Genomic DNA, 21558 nt, shown 5'->3' with positions numbered 1-21558 from the left:
CTGGCTGAGCACGCCCACGGCTCTGCACAGAAATCCCTTCCAGCTCTACGCAGACCAAGGTGAAAAGGAAACTCTCACCTTCTCCCGCCGGGGGCCCGGAAGCATCTGGAGCACACTGATCCTCATAATCCAGGGTCCTGGGCAGCATTAATGACTTAATCTCCCGAGCTTGCTCCTGCTCCCACACGGGCCTCTGGGCAAACCCCGAAGAGGCCATCCGCCTTGCTGCAGGCTGCACAAGTGCCCTCGAAGGTCTTCATCTCAGCTTCTCCGGCAAAGCAGCCCGTGGGGTTCCCAGCCATGGGCGAGGTCACGGCGGAGGAGGTGGAGAAATTCCTGGACTCGAACATTGGCTTTGCCAAACAATACTGCAACCACCGCTACAGGGCGCAGGTGCTCTCGGACCTCCTGGGGGCCAAGGAGGCAGCCGTGGACTTCAGCAGCTACCACACGCTGAGCAGCGTGGAGGAGAGCGAGGTCATCTTCGACCTGCTGCGAGACTTTCAGGAGAACCTGCAGGCCGAGAAATGCACCTTCAACGTCATGAAGAAGCTGTGCTTCCTCCTGCAGGCAGACCGCATGAGCCTGTTCATGTACAGGACCCGCAACGGCGTGGCGGAGCTGGCCACGCGGCTCTTCAACGTGCACAAGGACGCCGCCCTGGAGGACTGTCTGGTGGTGCCCGACTCTGAGATCGTCTTCCCCCTGGACATGGGTGTCGTGGGCCACGTCGCGCACTCTAAAAAGCTGGCCAACGTCCCCAACACAGAGGAGGTATTCTCTTCCTTATGTGAGAGAGCGTAGCAGGGCTTGCACCTGTGCCGGGGGCAAGGGTGGAGGCGGGGTGCTGGGGACAGGAATAGGGGAGCTGCTGGCCGCCAACAGCACCAGGCTAGGGGTGGGGGGCAGGAACCCAGCACGTCTCTTTAGGCATTACTTAGTTACTCAGAACTCTCTGTTTTTTTTGTTGTTGTTGTTGTTGTTGTTGTTTTTGACTTTCTGTTTCAAAAAAAAATTTTTTTCAAACGTCACAGGCAAGCTTGGAATAGTAGGAAGAATGGTGTCTCTTTCCTGCACATTCACCGGTCATTCCCATCTTGCCACATCAGCTTTCTCTCTGCATTTCCCCCCAGCCATGTGCGAGGAAGTTGTAGCCATCGTGACCTTTCGTCTATAAGTAATTCACTGCGTGTTTTCCAGGCCAAGGGCCTTCCTTATGGATCTATAGTGCAGGGAACGAAGCCAGGAAAAGGAACAGGGGTGCAGCACCGCAGCTGATAACCAGCTCCCATTCCGTCTCGGCCTGCTGTCTGCCAACGCCCCTGAGCGCCCGCCGTCTCTGCAGTTTGCTGGGAGCGGAAGTGGTCGCTCGGTGTGTCCATGGGGCTGGTAGTTTGGAAGGCTACAGACCAACGTGTCTGATGTTTCTCAGTGATTCCACTCGGCTTACGCATTTCTGGCAGGTGAATCACAGAGGTGATGCTGTTTTTCTTCACGTGCTGTGCCAGGAGGCGGGCCGACGGGCTGGCCTGTTCTGGAAACTAACTGTGGTCACTGTTTCTCTAAGAGTCCTGTGCTCCCTGGGACTCCACTGCGAGTTCTAGCAAACACCTCCTTTGTCATGTGGCACAGATGACCTCCCCACTCTCTGGCTGCCAGCTGCTAGAGGATGCTCTGCAGTTCTCCCCCCAGCCCCAGCCCAGGCCAACTCCTACATATCCTTAAGATCTCAGCTTAAAAGTCCTGTCCCCAGGGAGACCCTCTTTGATCCCCTGTTACAGTCTCTGCCCTAAGCCCACTGGTCATAATAAGCCCTGGAGGCCAGGGACCACGGCTGCCTCTTCCACTAGCATTTCCCACTGGACCCAGCATGTCTGGTGCAGGCGGATGTGCACAGAACATCTGGCGTAAAAGACTTGCAGTCCAGTAATGATGTAAGAATTTGTTTAAAATTTTTTACTTATTAATTTGTATGCAGTGGACTTCAGCAGCTACCATGCACTGAGTAGCAGGAAGACAGGGGCAGAAAGAGACAGAGACCTCCCAAACCCTGGCCCAATTCCCAAGTATCCGCAGTAGCTAGGGCTGGGCCAGGCCAAAGCTGGGAGCCAGGAACCCATGTGAGAGACTTGGACTGAGTGCCCAGCTCCAGGCTCCAACCCTGTGGGTGTTTAGGGAGTGAACCAGTGGATAGGGGCTCTTTCTGTCTCTATGCCTCTCAAATAACAGTAATTTAAAAATTAAATAAGACAAAAACAAGGCCCCTGTGAGAAATATACTGGGTGGACTACCCCAGGGGGTTAATCTCCCTTAGCACCTCCTCCTGGGCATTGAAAGGGGGGGCAATTTTCCTCCACTCACCCAACTAGATTAGAATCAACTCCATCTCCCTTCGACTCTCTCTAGCAGGTCACCACAAGGATCGTCTCACTCATTTCATCATTGTGAGAATCCTGTCTCGTAACCCTTACCATCCCTGTTTCTCAGATAATGAAACTAAAACCCAGGAAGCTTATGTAAGTTGCTCAGGGTCACACAGCTAGTGACAGAGTGGCCATGTTGAACCCAGACACTCTGGCCTTTAGTCCCTGCTGTTAAGTGCCCTGTTATTCCACACTTCCTCCCTATCTATAAAGTGAGGTCATGAACCTGGGTACCTGGATGTTTTTAAAGAAAGGCCATTGCCAATCTTAGAGCAGAGTTCAGATCTGGTGCTCTGGAGTCGGCTTAGGGTGTGAGTGTTGACTGTCACTCTCTAAGAGCATGCCCCTGGCAAGCCAGCCAGCTACCTGGGCTCACTTCCCAGTTCGTAACACGGGCTGAGAGCGGCTGCCTCCTGCGTTGCTGTGAGGACTAAATGTGAGAATGATTCCACACCTAGCCCTGCTCTGGACACCCGGAGAGGCTCACACTGGCAGCTCCTGTCGCCTGTTATCATTGTGCTTAGGTGGTGCTTGCTAAGGATCTAAGTGGAATTCGGAGAAGAATCCAGTCTCGCCACGAGCAGCGTTCAGTTTAGATTGCTTTGTGGGCAAACAGAGAAGGGGGATGCTGGAGTCTTCTCGAGCCTTGGGGGTTGAAGGCCTCTGATTCTAAATGATGGTGCCTAACAGTGTGCTGAGCCCCGCTGAGGGGTGCCCGGTGCCTCCTGGCCAGCCCTCAGCAACCCCCCTGGAAGCCATCCCTGTCCATCTCTGCAAGCTCTCAGGCCTGGGTCTCTCTCCCTGGCCATGACCCAGGCCTGGGGGTGAAGACAGTATGGGCAGCCACCCTGGTCTAATCAGTATTAGCTTCTGTCCTCCTTGAGAACTCTTACTGAATTATCTTTAAAAATATTTATTTATTAATTTGAAATGTAGAAATACAGAGACAAAAGGAGAAGGAGGGAGGGAGGGAGGGAGGGATAGTATCTTCCATGCCCTGGTTCACTCCCCAAATGGCTGGGGCTGGGCTAGGCTGAAGCCAGGGGCCAGGAGCTTCTTCCAGGTCTCCTGCATGGTTGCAGGGGCACAAGTACTTGGGTAATTTTCCACTGCTTTCCCAGCTGCATTAGCAGAGAGCAGCCAGGACTCAAACCAGCGTCCACATGGGATGCTGGCATTGCAGGGGGAGGCTTAACCTTCTATGCCACAGTGCTATCACCCTCACTCAATTCTTGGCCCTGGGCAAGGAATAGCCTTCCTTGCCAAACAGTGACTGGGAGTTGGGTGAGAAAGAGGAGGAAGGTGGTACGGACTGGGGTCCGGTTCAACTCTGAGCACCAAGTGAGGCTTGTAGCCTCCAGACTCTTCAGAAGCGTGCGGAATGGTCGCACTCCCTGCACTGGAACCTGCAAATGGAGTTTTCCAGGGCTGCAATGCACCTCCCCACTCCCTAGCAAATCCCTACTCATCCTCACCACCTCCTCTGGAAGCCTTGCCATTTGCACCACCAGAGAAAATATTAGCTGTCTGGTTCAGTTTTGATTGATAGTGCTTTAGTATAAGTATATCCCATGTAATACGTAGGACACACTCACACTAAAAATTTTCTAATAAGTACCCAAAAATCAAATTTGGCTAGGCAGCCTATGTTTCTACTTAGGAAATCTGGGATGCCTACTTGTCATTCCAAGTTTGTTTGTGTGTCAGTCTTTTACCTTCTCCTGGCAAGGATGCCCATCAGAACATTGGTCCCTGTCTGCCTTGTTCACCATTGGTCCCCAGCGCCTACCTGGTCCAGTGCTTGGGACAGAGTGGGCACTCACTACAGGTGACTGAGTGGATGAATGACACAGCATTTGCCCACATTGCCTGGTGGTCTGTCACCCTAGAGACTATCACATCCATTGTCTGCCTCTGCTATCCTCCCTCCCTGGGAGTAAGCTAGACCAGTAAGCTAGACCAGAAAGAAACTTAGAGTGGGACTTGTCTCAGCATTCTGATTTTACCAATGGGGAAACTGAGTCTAGGAGCGAGTTCAACTACTGATGACTGAAAGGTCCTGAAGCCACCCATGGGACAAGTCCCTCCCTCCCTGGGCCCCCAGCTTACCACCCCTCCTGTTGTAGGGGCTGCTTCACATTAGTTTGATTTGTGGACTCATAATACCCCGGCTTACTGCTCTTGGTGTATCCAATGCCCAGCACAGAACCCCTGCTCAGTACATATGGATGAATGAATGAATTGATCGGTGGTGGATCAAGGAAGGAATCAATGAATGACTTGAGGGAACAGCTATGCCCTTACCAGCTAGGAAGCTGTCAAATGAAGAAGAGGCCAGCTGTGTGTGGCATGGCTGTTGAGGAGTTAGTGAGATGCTGGGCTGTGGGTCTGGTGTGATGCTATCATTTCCTAAACAATAGGTCTCCTCACAGGGCACCAGAGAGCTCAGCACCATGTCTGTGGGCAAAGGGGGTTGGGGAACCTGGGACTGAGAAGCAAGGCTCCCTCATGCCTGGAATCTAAGCTCAGGCCCTGCTGGATCAGCCTGCCGCCCACCCTAACTTCCTTGCCCTCCAGCCTGCCTCTCCTGCTCCATGCTCTGGCTGCATGGATCTTTCTGTCCTCAAATCGCCCAAGCCCATTCCCACCTCCTGCCTCTGCCTTCTGTCTGCCCCTGCTTGGAATGTGTCTCCCATGCTGGCTCTCTCAGCTGCTTGCCTGACCCCCATGACTAACGAAAGGACTTGGCTGCCATATCCTCCTGCACTGTCTATGGGTGATGTCGGAGGGAGAACATTGTAGTTGTTGCAGATTTATGTATTAGAAAGGCAGAGTGACAGAGAGAAGAGAGAATGCGGGGTGGGGTGGGGGTGGGCTGAGGGTTAAGAGAATGAGAATGAACCATCTGCTGGTTCATTCTCCAAATAGCTGCAATGGCCAGGGCCGGGTCTTGGCCAGACGGAAGCCAGGAGCCAGGAAATTCATCCAGGTTTCTCACGTGGGTGGCAGGGGACCAAGCACTTGGGCCACTCTCTGCTGCTTTCCCAGATGCATTAGCAGGGTGGTGGATCAGGAGTGGAGTGGCCAGGACTCGAACCGGTGCTCCAATACAGGATGCTGGTGTTGCAGGAGGAGGCTTAACCTGCTGAGCCAGGAGGCAGAGTGCTCACTTGTTTCTTCTCTATCTCTCCCATTTAAAGGTAAGCCTCACCATAGCAAAAAGGCCACCCCTATTCGGTAGCCCCAGGGTCCAGAGCAGTGCCTACTGTAGCCGACTTCCAAACATTTGTGGGAAAGGGGAAGGAAAAGATGAGTTTCTTGCTGTATAAAAAAAATGTTTAAATCTGTGCATGGCTTTCTCCCAATGTGCATTTTCCATGCGTCTTTTGAAGCTCCCTGTGGATGGCCCTTGCTTCATGCTAACGGAATGAATGCATGAATAATTCCAGGCTTCCCCTACGCCTCTGATCCCTGGGCTTTTACATAAATCAGTGGTGCTAAAGGGGTCCTAAGTCTTTTGCCTCTAGGAGTTGGAGGCTCGATGACATGGTTGGTTGGGACACTGTTTGCTGAAAATATCACACTGACCACGATGTCCTAAGCGCCCACAAATTGGGAGCTGGAGTGCCTGGGAGGGAGCTGCAGGGCAGAGAGCTCAGTGGGAAAGAGGGCTCTGGTGGCACTGGTGCCCTGCCCCAGACACAGGTGAGGCCCCTGGATTTTCTTGCCCTGATAGAGGCGAGCGCTGCAAAGCTGATGGCAAATGCCTCTTTGGAGATCTTGCCTAATCCTCCAATGCTAATTCCAGCAGAGCTCCCCTGGCTCTTAACTCCTTTACCCTTCACCTGGCTCTTCACTGACAACAAAGCTCTTCCTGTTTATTTCATCCCAGTCTACCTGGAAGAAATCCAGAGACGTGGGGCAGCAGGCTGACTTTCCGCATCGTGCGATAGAGTCTACAGACTCGGTTTTAGAAGAGTCGGGTGAATTGGCTCTGTGACACGCGTCACCTTTCTCAATGGCGTGAACAGTGCTGGCTGGGGCTGGCTGGCCTCCCAAGCGATGCCGACAGTCAGGAAGCTTTACAGGGTACAGAAAAGTGGATTCTTTCGAATTTGAGACAATCCAGGCTCTGTTGGCTCGGGCTGACCACGCGGCCCACACCGCACTTGCTTCTGGCCTCCCAGGCTGCTTGGGGACCAGATCTGTTACTGTGTGCTCCTCTGTACTCCCACCTGGCTTTGAGCCAAGCCCTTACAGCCTGGATCACCATCACTGATGTATCTGGGTGTGGCCTGAAGCTTACTCATGCTGTGTCCTCAGTTCTTGGTTTAAGGACTGACACACAGTAGGGCTTTCATGAGATTTGCAGAATGGGGTGTGCAGGGGAGGGATGGGGTGACTGTTTAGCACAGTGGTTAAGATGCCACTGAGGACATGAGCATCCTGTATCAGAGGCCTGGGTTCTGGCCCCAGCTGCGTTCCCAATTCCAGCTTCCTGCTAACACAAACTGTGAGAGGGAGACAGCGATGGTTCAGATGCTGGAGTCCCTGCTACCCAGTGGGAAACCCGGATTGAGTTTCTGGCTTCTGGTTTTGACCTGGCCCCGCCCTGGCATTGTGGGTAATTGGTAAATAAACTTGAGGAGGGGAGATCTCTCTTTCTCTCTCTCTCTCTCTGTGTCTCTCTCTCTGCCTTTCAAATACATAAATAAAATGAACTCCAACAAAAGGACTTGTGGAAAGGGGAAATCCATTGTGTTGGCTGCATGGTGCTAGAACTGGAGTGTTAGAAAAACTGAAAATGACAAAAGTTTTGTTCAGTGGCCTGGACCCCAATCTAACATTCTCCAGTCTCCTCTGAGAGGCAGTGGAGCTGAGGACAGGTTCTGAAGTCACTCGCACATGCGACACGGGCCATCCTGAGCTACACTCTTCCCTCTGTCAGAGCTGCTAACAGCACCCATCTCCTAGGTTATGGGGGGATTAAGGTGAGGCTATACATGTGAAGCACCATGCCCAGTCTCTGCTAGCGACTGCCACTGTGACACTCACCGAGGTGTCTTCCCGACTCCCTTGCAGCTCTCACTCAACTTTCTATGTGGGGTTAACTGTCACCCTCCAGAAAGCCTCTCTCATCCTTCCTTTCGTGCCTGGCACCTGCTGTGCTTTGCTTGCACCTCGGCCACCGCAGGCTGTCCACCTGCATCGCAGGCCACCTTGTTCTCCCGCATTTTGGGGGCTCCCAGGCTGAAAGTGCCTCTGGGTACCCAGAGCCTGCTGCAGGACCAGAGTCGGGACCGCCCTCACTCCCTGTCAGCGGGGACTCCGGGGCGCGGCATCGCCCTGGCTCTTCACGTACCTGCCTGCACCTGTCTCTGCCTCCCTTCAGGATGAGCATTTCTGTGACTTTGTGGACAACCTCACGGAGTACCAGACCAAGAACATCTTGGCGTCCCCCATAATGAACGGGAAGGACGTGGTAGCCGTCATCATGGCCGTGAACAAAGTGGATGGAACCCACTTCAGCAAGAGAGATGAAGAGGTAAGGATGCTGTAGAAACTGCTAGCGCATTCTCCTTCCTCATCAAGTCCCGGGACTCTTGCTATTTGGCCTGGCCTCAGTTTCCCCAACTGCCAGACAGTCTGATGCTCTGTGAGGGAGGTAAGGCAGGAGACTGCCCCCTGGAGTCGGGAGGTGGGGAGGGCGACCCTTGTCCTGACTCTGCCAATATCTAGCTGTTTGACCTGGGCAAGCGACTTCTCTGAGCCTCAGTTTTCTTATTTGCAAAATGAGGGTGGTTTTTACAGCATCCCCATCACAGGAGACTTGTGACGGTCAGGTAACATACAAGAGTGACTTTCCGGAGGGACATGAGATTCGATGAGCAGTGCTGACTTTTCATTAACACCCCCGAGCGACATCAGCATTCTGCATTCTGTGTGCTTTACACGCGAGTAATGCCACATTTGGAGTCCACCACTCCATCTGCCCGAACGCCTCTGCTGAAGCTTCTAAAATGCCCGGATATTCACTGATGGCAGAAGTGACCAGGGGAGGGATGTCTCCTTCTAATCTGCTGCCCTTCGTGCTGTGTGATTTTTAGATTCTTCTCAAGTATCTCAACTTCGCAAATCTAATCATGAAGGTGTTCCACCTGAGCTACCTGCACAACTGCGAGACCCGACGTGGCCAGGTAAGGGCCCCGGCTGCAAGGAATGGACCGGACATGTCCTTTCACTAAAGCGTGGCTGGGGTCAATGCCGGCAGGGCAGGTGGTTGTGAAGGTGCCTGGGAACCACTGCATAGTCTCTGACCAGCACCCCTAGCGTTAGGGATACAGCAGTGGGTGTTTCTAAAGCAGTATCTCGGGGTGGTTAAGGCACACAGGTTCTCAAGTCAGACAGTTGGGTCTTGAGTCCCTGCTCAGCCAGGTTCTAGCTCTAAAACCCTGAGCTAGTCACTTTTAATCTCTCTAAACTTCAGTCTCCTCATTTGAAAAATGGGGATAATTATGGTACCACCCTCAAAAGACTGTTATCAACAGAAAATGAGACCTCGTAGATATTGCACTTGTGCTCAGATCGCGTTTATTATTGTTCCTTTGAACAACCCATGCTAGAAATGGTTGCCTCTCCTCTGTGAGCCTCAGTTTCTCCATTTGTAAAATGGGGATGATTGGGGCCAGCACCATGGCTCACTTGGTTAATCCTCTGTCTGTGGCGCTGGCATTCCATATGGGTGCTGGGTTCTAGTCCCGGTTGCCCCTCTTCCAGTCTAGCTCTCTGCTGCGGCCCAGGAGCACAGTGGAGGATGGCCCAAGTGTTTGGGTCCCTGCACCCACGTGGGAGACCAGGAGGAAGTGCCTGGCTCCTAGCTTCGGATCAGCATAGCTCTGGCCACGGCAGCCATTTGAGGGGTGAACCAGTGGAGGGAAGACCTTTCTCTCTGTCTCTCTCTCTCTCACTGTCTAACTCTATCTGTCAAATAAATAAATAAATAAAAAGGGAATGATCGTCCTATTTCTCTAGGTTATTTTGAGGGTTACATAAGCTAAACTTTTGAGAACTTTACAGAATTGTTAGTCTCCTCTAACAAAATGAGCTGGTGCTTTTTGCCTCAGAAACTTTGATTTTTTTTTTCTATTTCTTCAGATATTGCTGTGGTCTGGGAGCAAAGTCTTTGAAGAACTTACAGACATTGAGAGACAGTTCCACAAAGCCCTGTACACGGTGCGCGCCTTCCTCAACTGTGACAGATACTCCGTGGGTCTCTTGGACATGACCAAGCAGAAGGTGAGGCACCTGAGGGAGCCCAGAGCCCTCCCCACTCTGCTAGGCAGGGAAGAGGCCAGTGAATCGGGACGGCTGTGGGAGCTTCACCCGGGTCTGTACTGAACGGAGCCGCGCAGCCTTGGAGTCAGTCCAGGGCCAGGGGAGCAAAACCACCTGTATATCCCCAGTCTGGTGGAAAAGGAAGCAGAGGCGAGAAGAAGGCTGATGAGGAGGTAAGGGTGGCTAGCAAAGAAACTTCTAGATAAAGTGCAGAGCAAGCTGCCACCTTCAGGACCTCTCAGAAAATGTACTGAAAGTTGGTTTGCCTGAGGCTCAGCCAGGCCTTTGCAGGGAGATGATGGTTAGATCTGGTCCCCCGGGGGCCAGGTTTGTGGTGGGCATGGCAGCTAAGGAGGCAGAGGTCAACCTGGCCCCCAGTAGTGCTTCCCGGCTGTTTTCCCAGACCGCCTCTCCCATTCCTCTTGTTCACCTGTTTCTGCCTCGTGGCACTGGTCATTTTCTGCATGGGGCCAGATCATTTCATTCGCCACAAGCCAGTGGGAGTAAAGACAGAGCACCTGATCCCACCAGAGGCGGAGCTGATCTGAAGCCACTCTGTGGGCTTGGTGAACAGAGGTCCCCCTGCAGGTCACTTTTACTCCTAGGGTACAAATCTGTGCTGGGAGAGGGGACCATGGACACCAGCCAGGGGTGTTTTCAGAGACTCCTCATCCTTGGCCGATTCTGAAGTCCAGCTGTGTCCTGCTTGCCCAGTGAGTCTCAGCTGCCAGCCAGTGGGTCAGCGGGAAAAGCTGAATCCGACTTCGGGCTCACAGCCCTAGATTCTCCTTGCTCTGGGATTTTGTCCCATAAGTTCTTGCTGCCTTGTCACCTCCATGATTTCTGCACATAAATGCTTATACATATCTATTATGCATGCACACGGTCCAGACTTTAGTCCAGATTATTCTAGTTGGAGGACTGGTCTGAAACAAGCTGCTAGTCACCAACAACAGAAGTAAAAATCTCCTGTGTTCTGTAGAGCATATGGGTTTATCACATTCCTTTGTAAAACACTTTTAAAATTTATTTGTTTGAAAAGGAGAGGGGGAGAGAGAGCATGTGTTCCCATCAACTGGTTCATTGGCCTTCAGTGGCCAAGGCTGGGCCAGGGTGGAAGCTGGGAGCCAGGAATGCAATCCAGGGTGGCAGGAAGCTGGCTACTTGAGCCATCACTACTGCTTCTCACGGTCTACACTGGCAGGAAGCTGGAGGGAGGAGCTGGAGGCAGGTGCTCCATCGTGGGACAAGGGCATCTTAGCTACTACCCTAGGCACCTACTCTTCTCATGCTTTTGAGTGATGTGACTATACCATAATTTATCTCTCCCTTCTGCTACAGCTGTATGTTAAAATTATTTCTAAATATTTGTGTAATATTTGCTGTATTGAATGACCTCGGAGTTGAACACCTACATACTTGAATGAGAGTATCTATGGAATAGAGTTGGGGTAGAGTCACTCACTTTTGATTTTCCCAAAATTTTAATTTTTAAATATTCCATTCCCCCCAATTTTTTTTTTTTTTTTTTTTTTTTTTTTTTTTTACAGGCAGAGTGGACAGTGAGAGAGAGAGACAGAGAGAAAGGTCTTTCTTTGCCGTTGGTTCACCTTCCAATGGCCGGCGCGCTGCGGCCGGTGCACCGCACTGATCCAATGACAGGAGCCAGGTACTTATCCTGGTCTCCCATGGGGTGCAGGGCTCAAGCACGTGGGCCATCCTCCACTGCACTCCCGGGCCACAGCAGAGAGCTGGACTGGAAGAGGGGCAACAGGGACAGAATCCGGCGCCCCAACCGGGACTAGAACCCGGTGTGCCGGCCCCGCAAGGCGGAGGATTAGCCTAGTGAGCTGCGGCGCCGGCATTCCCCCAAATTTTTGACATCATATTTTTAAAGAAAAATTTCCTATGAGAACAGGCAAAAAGTAGTATACTTTTTTTCCTTCCAATTATTTTTGCACTGATTACTAATGAGATTGTGTAAATATATTTTTGTGTTTGTGAACTTCTCTTGTTCCACCCAGTGCCCAAATATGTTACTTGCTTATCTTGAAAATTGTCTTTTTTTTTTTTTTTTGACAGAGTTAGCGAGAGAGAGTCAGAGAGAAAGGTTTTCCTTCCATTGGTTCACCCCCCAAATGGCCACTATAGCCGGCATGCTGCGCCAATCCGAAGCCAGGAGCCAGGTGCTTCCTCCTGGTCTCCCATGCGGGTTCAGGGCCCAAGCACTTGGGCCATCCTCCACTGCCTTCCCGGGCCACAGCAGAGAGCTGGACTGGAAGAGGAGCAACGGGGACAGAATCTGGCGCCCCAACGGGGACTAGAACCTGGTGTGCCGCCACCACAGGTGGAGGATTAGCCTAGTGAGCCATGGCTCTGGCCTGTAAATTGTCTAAATTGTCTATTTCTTTTTTTTTTCTTTTTTCTTTTTTTTTTTTTTACAGGCAGAGTGGACAGTGAGAGAGAGAGACAGAGAGAAAGGTCTTCCTTTGCCGCTGGTTTACCCTCCAATGGCCGCCGCGGCTGGTGCGCTGTGGCTGGCGCACTGCGCTTATCTGATGGCAGGAGCCAGGTACTTATCCTGGTCTCCCATGGGGTGCAGGGCCCAAGCACTTGGGCCATCCTCCACTGCACTCCCTGGCCACAGCAGAGAGCTGGCCTGGAAGAGGGGCAACCGGGACAGAATCTGGCACCCCAACCGGGACTAGAACCTGGTGTGCCTGCGCTGCAGGCGGAGGATTAGCCTAGTGAGCTGTGGCGCCAGCCAAATTGTCTATTTCTTATCAATCTATAGGAGTGCTTTATTTGTAATAGAGATTATATATCTGTAAAACATGCTGCAAACATTTTTGTCCTGTTTCTGGGTTATATTTTAACACAGTTTATGACATCTTCCTTTATACATAAGATTGAAAATACTTTTTATGGCTCCTGAATTCTGGGTTTTATTGAGTAAAGACTTTCCTACCCCCAATAGTATAAAGAGATTCTGAAATAATAATGTCTTATCTTTTAGTATTTTATGGTTTTGCTTAATATAGCTTTATTTACTCTTTTATTTGAAAGGCAGAGATGGAGAGAGATCTTCCATCTCCTGATTCACTGCCCAAATACCTGCAACAGTTAGGACTGGAGCAGACAGAAGCCAGAATCTTGGAACTCAGTCTGGGTCACCCACGTGGATGGGAGGGACCCAAGTAATTGAGCCACCACTTCCTGCCTCCCCGGGTGCGCATTAGCCAAGAACTGGATCAGAAGCAGGAGAGCTAAGACTGGTACCCAGGCACTTTGACATGGGATGTGGCATCTCAGCCACTGTGCCAAGTACCTATCCTTATTTAACTCGAAATTAAAAATGTATGCAGTGTAAATTGGAGGCTGTTTTTTTCCCCTGTATTTCCTACTTAAAAAATAGTCCACCCTTTAACCACTATTTTTCCATGCCGTTATTTTGATTAGCTACTTTCTCACAAACCAGATTTCCAAGTACATACAAGTCTATTCTGAGTTTTGCCTTTAAAACATCCTCCTGAGTGACTCTAGTGCATTGGACCACCTGGATTCTAGAACATGCATGTGGTTTTTGCATACTCTTTTTATTTTGTAAGATTCATTTATTTATTTGAAAGGCAGACTTACAGAGGGAGAGGGAGAGAGGCAGATACAGAGATAGTGAGAGAGAAAGATATTCTATCTGCTGGTTCACTCCCCAGAGTGGCCCAGGGCTGGGCCAGGCAGAAGCCAGGAGCCTGAAAGTCCATCTGGGTCTCCCACGGGGATTTCAGGGGGCATCTTCCACTGCTTTCCCAGGGGTATCAGCAGGAAGCTACATCAGAAGGGCAGCAGACAGATCTCAAACCCAGGGCTCCTATGGGATGCAGCAGCTTGACCTGCTGGACCACAACACCAGCCCTAATTTTTGCATACTCTTGGTCTGTAAGGGTTGAATCAAACATTGCTAATTCTAGCAATATGCCCTTTTCTTCTCCCTTATGAAGCTGCAATGGAATGGATTCATAAAAACAAATGGTTCCTTCTCCATTAAAAGCATTTCTGAGCATTTAGATTTAAAAGATTCCATTTCCATTTCAAGGTGTCTAGCTTGCAGCAAGCTTGACCCAGGCTCAGGTCACGTTATGCTATGCTGCTCTGTCACCTGTTTCTTTTGAACTACCTGTCAAAAGCAAAGACCACATTCAAACAAGAATTTTCCAAGTTAGTCATCTCCTAAGGATGGAACAATTTAGTAGTCAGAAGTGCACTAGACTGCCGGCAGTCACACTAAGAACCTGGCCCCCCGCACCTCAACTTTTTTTTTTTTCACCTGAGTTTGACATTGTGGAAAAGGTCATTGAAACCACTGGATCCTAAATTTAAATGGATGAATTAGATGATGGTATGATGTCCTTGTCTGTTTTCTGTTGTTACAGTGGGCATTTGAGGCTGGGAAGTTTGTAACAGCTTTACAAAGTCAATGAGAAAGGAGGAAGGGGGCAGGCACAGTACTTAAGGTGCTCCTAGGGATGTCCACACTCATTACCAAGTGCCTGGGTTCGAGACCTGGCTGGGCTTCCAATCCCAGCTTCCTGTTAATGCACCCTGGGAGGCGTAGAGGATGGCTCAGCAACTGGGTCCCTGTGACCTATGTGGGAGACCTAGAATGAATTCTGGGCTTCAGTCTAGCTCTGTCCCAGTTGTTGCAGGCATTTGGGGAGTGAACAGCAGAGGAGATATCTCCCTCTGCTATTCTAGTAAAATGAAAATAAATGACAAAAAATAAAAATTTTTCAAAAGAAAAGGAGGCCGCGGGGAGATGGAGAAATCACAGATTCACTGCCACTCTCCACCTGGCTGCTTGTCTGACAGTTTTTTTTCTTCTTCCTGGAACAAGCTTCAGATCCACCCAGTGTTTGGCCACACAAGTTATCAGCCCTGGGAACTTGTTCTTCTGGGCTCCTCTGGCACTCATACCCCTTCCCACTGCTGCTTTGGTTCCTACTCTGTGTACCTTGTTATGGTATCTGAGTATTAGACCATCCATCTCAGGAGACAGTGAGTCCCTCCAGGGCACGAACTGTGCCTTATTCACTTCTATCTCACAGCAAACAGCTCGCAGGGCTCCGGGAGGCCCCAGTTCACATTTTCACCCAGAACTGAACTTCGCCTGTAGTCAGTAGTTTAGAACAAGAGCCCAGTTGGGCAGGAGGCTGTGACCACAGAATCTGAAGCTCATGTGGACTCCCTTCTGCTCATCCTGGGGATGATACCGTAATGAGCAAAGCACCAGGATGAGTATGTCCAAACACAAGAGAGGCAGAGACACAGGAGCGGGGAGGGCTCGGCACCTGCCCACAACAAGCCGGAGTTCACAGACTGCTGTGCATCCCTAAATACGAGCAGATGAGTGAGAAGAGAGGGCACAGGAGGAGGAGGCCCCCTCTGCCATGCCTGGATTTGACCTAATGTGAGCTAGGCAGCTCCGTGTGCAAAGGGAGCCCTGGCAGTAGGACCTAGCAGAGCCCAGGTGAGGCCTCAGGGCCTCTTCTCTTGAGGCTACATAGTGTGCATCTCCTCTGCTGGCCCTTTTTCTACTTCTTCTGTTAAGATCAAAATGTGAGACAATAAACTTAACACAACTCATTTCAGCAAACAATAATTCATGACTGGGGCAGCACTCAGGAGCTGAAGACTCGGAGGGGCTGTGCTCCACAGGGTGGGCAGGGAACTTTTGTCGTAAAAAAGTCCAGCTGGACTTCTGTCTTGTGTAGGCATGGTCTGATCAGGTGCTTGCCTGTGATTGGCTGGAACATAGCTATTTGTTACAAAAACTTCCTCCTGGATTGAGTTTTTGGATTGTGTATACACTAAGTTAGGTTGCACTTTTTCCCCATGAGATCTTAAATTGTTCTCTCCTGCAGAAGCTCGAAGAACTGAGGCAGCCCGAGGCTAGTGGCCTCTTGCTTCTGTTGCTTACACAGTCACTCCTTGTCGGATTTCAGATAAGGACCTATCTGTCCACATTTGGCACCACTTTTCTTATTACAAAAAAATTATATTCTGATTATCAAAGCAATTACGTTTATTATTTAAAAAATCTGAGGGCTGCTGTAGTGGCAAAGCAGGTTAAGCCATCATCTATGCTGCTAGCATCCGAGCTGAGCACTGGTTCGAGACCTGGCTGCCCCACTTCTGATCCAGCTCCCTGCTCATGCACCTGGGAAGGCAGTAAAGAATGGCCCAAGTATTTGGACCCCTGCCACTCACATGGGAGACTCATGGAGTTCCAGGCTTCTGGCCCAACCCTGGCTGTTGTAGCCATTTGGGAGCAAACTAGCAGATAGAAGATTCCCCCCCCCCCACCCTGTAATTCTGCTTTTCAATTAAATAAAGAAATCTTTTTAAAAAAAGGGGGGGGGGAATCTGATTCAGTTACCACCTTGTCTCAATCACACAGATAAAATAATTACTAGCGCTTTGTTATGAATTTTTCACATTATATGTGTTGTGAATTTTTCTATATATAATTAAATAGTGGGGTTACATGATCTTTTTGGCATCTCATGTTTTTCACTGCTCCGTGTATCCTAGATACCTATTCAACCAACAGTCACACACCTATTACATCATCGTTAGTAGATGTGCCACAATTGATTTATAAATCCCCTCTTGTTGGACATTTGGCTTATTTCTAACTTTTCATTACTTGAAGGTGATATTGCAAGGGACATTGTTTTAGTTAAATCTTTTATCACACACTTAGCATGTCCTTAAAATGAACTTCTGAGTCAGAGAGTCTACTTTCCCTCTCTGGTCCCATAACACGCAGGGTGCCCCAGCTAAGCTCTAATGATCTTGGCCAACGATTGGACAGATCCAGTTCTTCACTATTTCCTAAGGCGGGTGTGGTTATCCTCTAATTCTTGTGAGTCTCACGTTCCCTCCAGCCTCAGGTTTCAGGGAGCTCTTCCCACCCTTCAGATTTCAGAGACAAATGACTCATCTTTCCTTCATCTCCTTTTCTTGATCTATCATCAAAACATGTAATTATTTCTTTTTTGCTCCTAGGAATTTTTTGATGTGTGGCCAGTTCTGATGGGTGAGGTTCCACCCTACTCTGGTCCCAGGACTCCGGATGGAAGGGTAGGTCTCTCTTGGCACGTTCAGCATGACCAAAAGTTCAGTGTCAGACACGGTGGCCCCACTGAAGGATGGTGCTTTCCCACACAGGCACTCACGTCCCCTGACGTGCCGGAACGCAGCACACCTGCCACGCCCTGTCCTTGCAAGGGGCCTCAGTGCCGTCTTGGGGTTTCACAGTTGCCTGATGGGGCAGGCCATGCAGGAACCAACTGCCATTTCACAGACGAGGAAAGAGCCCCAGCGAGGCCAGGATTCACCTGGCAGGAATTCCAGATTATAGATAATTAGATCTAGAAGGTGTGAACTGGCAGCCTGAGGGCCAATTCCAGGCCATCCATATGCCTGCTTGGTTGTATCCATTTTTAATTTTTTTCATCTGTACTTTAAAATTTTTGAATTGAGGGCTAGGCCCTAGTAATCAAGACAGAGCCCATAAATATTTGCATTCTCAGTCTCTCTGAAAAGGAAGAACCGGACCTGCAGGGTAGGTTGCATAGGTTGCACTGGAGCGAAGGACTCGCTGCCTCTTTGGAACGTGGCCTGAGCTCGCTCGTCTGCCACTGTCCTGCCACTCCCTGTGAGGAGCACCTGGGCCAGCTCACGTTTGCTCCTGTGAGCCCCGCTAGGCACGTGTCTGACCGCTGGTCTCCTCCAGTTGCCTTGTGCTAAAGATAAGGCATACTGTCTCTGGAGATGCTGAGTGCCGAGTGTGAGGATGTGGACATGAGGAGGGCTGCACAGACGTGGCCCTCGCATGGCCTGCAGAACCTGCACACTGACGGAAAGCCCTGGCTCAGGCTCACGGGATAAGCAAGCAGCAGCACCATGGCCCAGCTCCACTGTGAGTCCAGTGCTCTTTCTGGCCCATGTGAGATAATCTATCAGGGGACTGGTTCCATCCAGAGAAGCCTAACCTGCCCCAAACAAAGGGCAGGGTGTAGATGAGTGTGTGGACGTGGGGGTGTGAGCCATAAGGCTTTGGTCTGGATTCAAACCCTGGGAATTCGAAGTGAACACCCTTGCCTGCGAGCTTCACACATGCACCAGACGAGCCTTCAGCCTTGGCTCCTGACCCTCTGCCACACTTTATCTAAGATTAGCTTTGTAACCTGCTGCTGCCCGCGCCCGATGATTCTTTGGCCCACGCAGTCTCCTGATTTCATGCAGGAAGACGGAGCCACCGGGGGCTGCCTTGTGCCGTCTTCCTTTTTGAGCTTTCTTGTTACCTCCGAGCCTCTTCTCCAGTTCACACTCAAGCTGACTTTGTGTCTTCTGGGAAGTTAATACTGAGGAATCAGGGTAGACCTCATCAGAGCTTTCAGATCTCACTGACTCGATGAATTCCAGTTTCCTTTGGTTGAACCCTGGGGTCAGAGGTCAGAGGTCATCTCCAACTCCAGGATGGTCAGAGAAGTGTCAAACTCTAACTCATCTGGTTTATCACCCTTGAGTGCCCCAATCTTTAAGACTGAACCGAGCAGGACAACGTCTCACTTAGCACCAGTTGGGCTGCCCGCCATCTGACCAATTTAGCAAGTTTTGGCTTCACCTAGGTGTCTAGGGTAGCCATGGTTGAGACTTTCAGAGAGGAGGTATGGGGTGGGGGAGGGGAGGAGGAGAGAGAGGGAAACAGACAGACAGACAGAGCTCCAGTCCGTGGAGTTACTCTCCAAATGCCCTCAAGACTCGGACTGTGCCAGGCCCAACGCGGGAGCCAGGGATCTAGTCCAGGCCTCCCCCATGGGTGGCAGGCACATCACCTGCCGCCTCCCAGGCTCCTACAGGAAGCTGAAATCAGGAACCAGAACTGGCAACAGAAGCTGCCACTAGGGAGGAGCGGCTGCTGCCCCCAGAACCGGGCCCTTAATGGGGAGGAGGGGAGGACTCGGTGGCCAACCTCAGTGTAGCCGACAGGAAGGGGGGTGCCTGGAAGACCCAGAAGTGCCTACGAGCATGGAAGTGGCCCCTGGCAAGGGCACCAGCACGTCACTGAGCATTCCTCCCAAAGACCAGATTTCACAAGGGGCAAAAACGTCAGCAAGTGAGTTTGGAGCTGCGCTGAAGGTCAACTCCAAGTAAGCCACGTTTCAGTCCCGGAAGCCACTGGCAACAAAGACTCCAACGTGATAACAAGGCACTCTGGAAGGTCTGACTGTTTGCTGTGAAACAATTGTAACAGAAGGAGGAAAGGAAAACAAAGTCAACATTGACTTTAGACCTCTTAAACCAACACGTACGCCAGAGTCTTTGTGTCGCAACACCGGCACTGAGACTGTTATATCATAGGAGATCTGGAAGAAGCTCCTGACTCCTGGCTTTGGCTTGGCCTAGCCCCGGCCATTGCAGCCATCTGGGGAGTGAACCAGCAGATGGAAGAATGATATCTCTCTCTCTCTGTCTCTTCCTCTCTCTGTATAACTCTGACTCAAAAAAATATTTATTTTTAATAAAAGCAGAGATCTCCCATCTGCTGGTTCACTCTCCAAATGACCACAGTAGCCAGGGCTGAGCCAGGGCAAAGCCAGGAGCCAGGAATTCAATCAGATCTTCCCTATGGGTGTTAGAGACCCAAGTATCTACTGTTTCCCAAAGTGTGCATTGCCAAGAATTTCAAATAAGGAGCAGGACTGGGACTTAAACCCAGGCACTCTGATACAGAATGCAGGCGTGCCAGGTGATACCCTGACCACTGCACCACATGCCTGCCACCAGCACTGCTTTTAGGTAACAGCCAGTCTGTGTCACTGGAGTAGGGGTACTGGTGTATTTTCTGGTATACTCTGGGGAACAGAAGTCCTATGCAAATTCCCAGTAGGTCTGCCAAAGAAACACAGAAGAGGTCGGGCTGTCTTGTGTTTTGCCCATTTAGGAGTAGGAGAGTGACACAACATGTTCAGAATGCATCAGAGACTGCTGTGTAGCTGTTCATTTCTGGTGACAAAGTCAATGTGGCTGGCCTCATTTTAGCAGGATCAGCTAACTTTAAAGCTAAACGACGTTAATCTGCTATGTTGATCAAAGGTTGCAATCAAAAGCTTTAAGATCAGTGGTGAAAATGGAGTCAACCGAGCTATTGTGTTATCTACTGAAATTCTTTCCAAGGTGAAACTCCTTCAAGATAAGACATTGATAAGGTGATATTTTGATGAAATCCATCACACCCCGCAAGTGCTGTTTGGGAGTTGAAGGTCCACTGAAAGCTTTGGAAATGGGATCAGTAGAGTCTATTAGTCGAAGAAAAATAATGGATATCATGTGATAAGTTCTTCAATGCCAAGGTACGGCAGAGCAGGCAATTACCTAACCACAGAACAAGAGAAGTGTAAATTTCATCTCACAAAGAGACAGGACAGGAAGACGAGCTGATTGAGAACATGCCATTGTGGCGATGGTTTGCCAACAAGAGTAAAACATTTGTAGCCACGTTGGAAATCATCACAGATGAGTCACAGGAAGAAGCCCAGTTTGTGGAGGGGTTTGGTGGAATTGGAGGTATCCTGTGGTCACAAGGAGATGTCCAGAGAATGGAACACCAAAGAGGAGATGATGGATTTTTTTTGACCTTGAAGTCCATCAGGTTGTCCACATGGGAGAGGTCAAACATGCCTTACCCTCCAGCATGCAATCCAGGGAACAAAGCCATGGAGAATCAAACAGAGCCCTGCCTAGCAACTGAAACAGCTCCAGCACTGAATCTGTGAGCACTGGACAGCGAGAAGAGAATGCGAACACAACGCGCTGACCCTGCGCTCTGGCTGATCAGGACGTCAGTGCAGCAGCCTGCAACCAGGCTGGATGCCCCTGGGGACTCGTTTTTAACGGAATCCCAGTTTTTACTTTTACTTTGTTGTGAACTTGGTTGCTTTTATATTTTAAAAAAGACTTTTCAAACAGACTTGTTTATTTGAAAGGCAGACTCACAGAGAAAAAGGGAGAGACCGAGAGAAAGAGACAGAAACAGAGACAGAGAGACTGACCAACCTTCTATCTGCTGGTTCACTCTCAAAATGGCTGCAACAGTCCATGCTGGGCCAGCCTGAAGCCAGGAGCCTAGAACTCCACCCAGGTCTCCCACGTGGGTGCAGGGGCCTAAGCACGTGGGCCATCCTCTGCTGCTTTCCCAGGCCATCAGAAGGGAAGTGGGAAAGCAGGGACTCGAACGATGCTCTCTTACAGGCAGGGGTTTAACTCACTGCACCACAAGACCAGCCTGAAAAAGAACTTTATAATTTGCATCCACAGAAGCAAAAATAGTTTAATTGCTATACATCGTCAAGAGTGAACAGAAATAAGATCATTAAAAATAAATAGAATAGAATACCGCTTTTCTTTCCCTGAATCCCTACTTATCTCTGGTAGCAAGAGCTTAGGGCTTGCTGAAGCCCGAGGCACTCAGCTGTGGGAGAGAAGGGTACTGCCTGGAAGAAAAGCGCTTTGATTCTGGTTGGCTGCTCACCTGTGGAGTGAGCTGGGTCTTTGATTTTCCCATCCATGGATATTGTCAGTGAACCCATCTCTCAACTCAGGTGTGGCACATGGCCATGGGGACAGATGCACAGAGCTGAGCAGGGCCCCAGAGTGTGACATGATTGGCCAGAAGTAGATCTGGAAGGAGTGTGGGCTTGGAGGGAGACAGTCTGAGCTCTGAGCCCCGCTGCAC

The 21558-nt window shown here is 50.3% G+C and overlaps 1 protein-coding gene and 1 pseudogene across 3 annotated transcripts in view; both read left to right on the top strand.

Moving 5' to 3' along the window:
- Positions 1-285: 285 nt before the first annotated feature.
- Positions 286-21558, top strand: part of PDE6A (phosphodiesterase 6A) — a 74417-nt gene continuing 53144 nt past the window's right edge. For all 3 annotated transcript variants that reach the window (XM_070076301.1, XM_070076300.1, XM_051843507.2), the window contains exons 1-5: positions 286-774; positions 7816-7968; positions 8531-8620; positions 9579-9719; positions 16824-16898. In XM_070076301.1, the coding sequence (XP_069932402.1) occupies positions 301-774; positions 7816-7968; positions 8531-8620; positions 9579-9719; positions 16824-16898 (933 nt within the window). In that variant the 5' untranslated portion in view covers positions 286-300. The remainder of the gene's footprint in view (positions 775-7815; positions 7969-8530; positions 8621-9578; positions 9720-16823; positions 16899-21558) is intronic.
- On the top strand, positions 18852-20681 carry LOC103347980 (eukaryotic peptide chain release factor subunit 1 pseudogene; annotated as a pseudogene).

Source organism: Oryctolagus cuniculus, chromosome 6, assembly GCF_964237555.1.
Source record: "Oryctolagus cuniculus chromosome 6, mOryCun1.1, whole genome shotgun sequence".
NCBI classification, from domain to species: domain Eukaryota; kingdom Metazoa; phylum Chordata; class Mammalia; order Lagomorpha; family Leporidae; genus Oryctolagus; species Oryctolagus cuniculus.
Note: the sequence above shows the minus strand (reverse complement) of the source record. Positions and strands in the feature narration are given on the sequence as shown.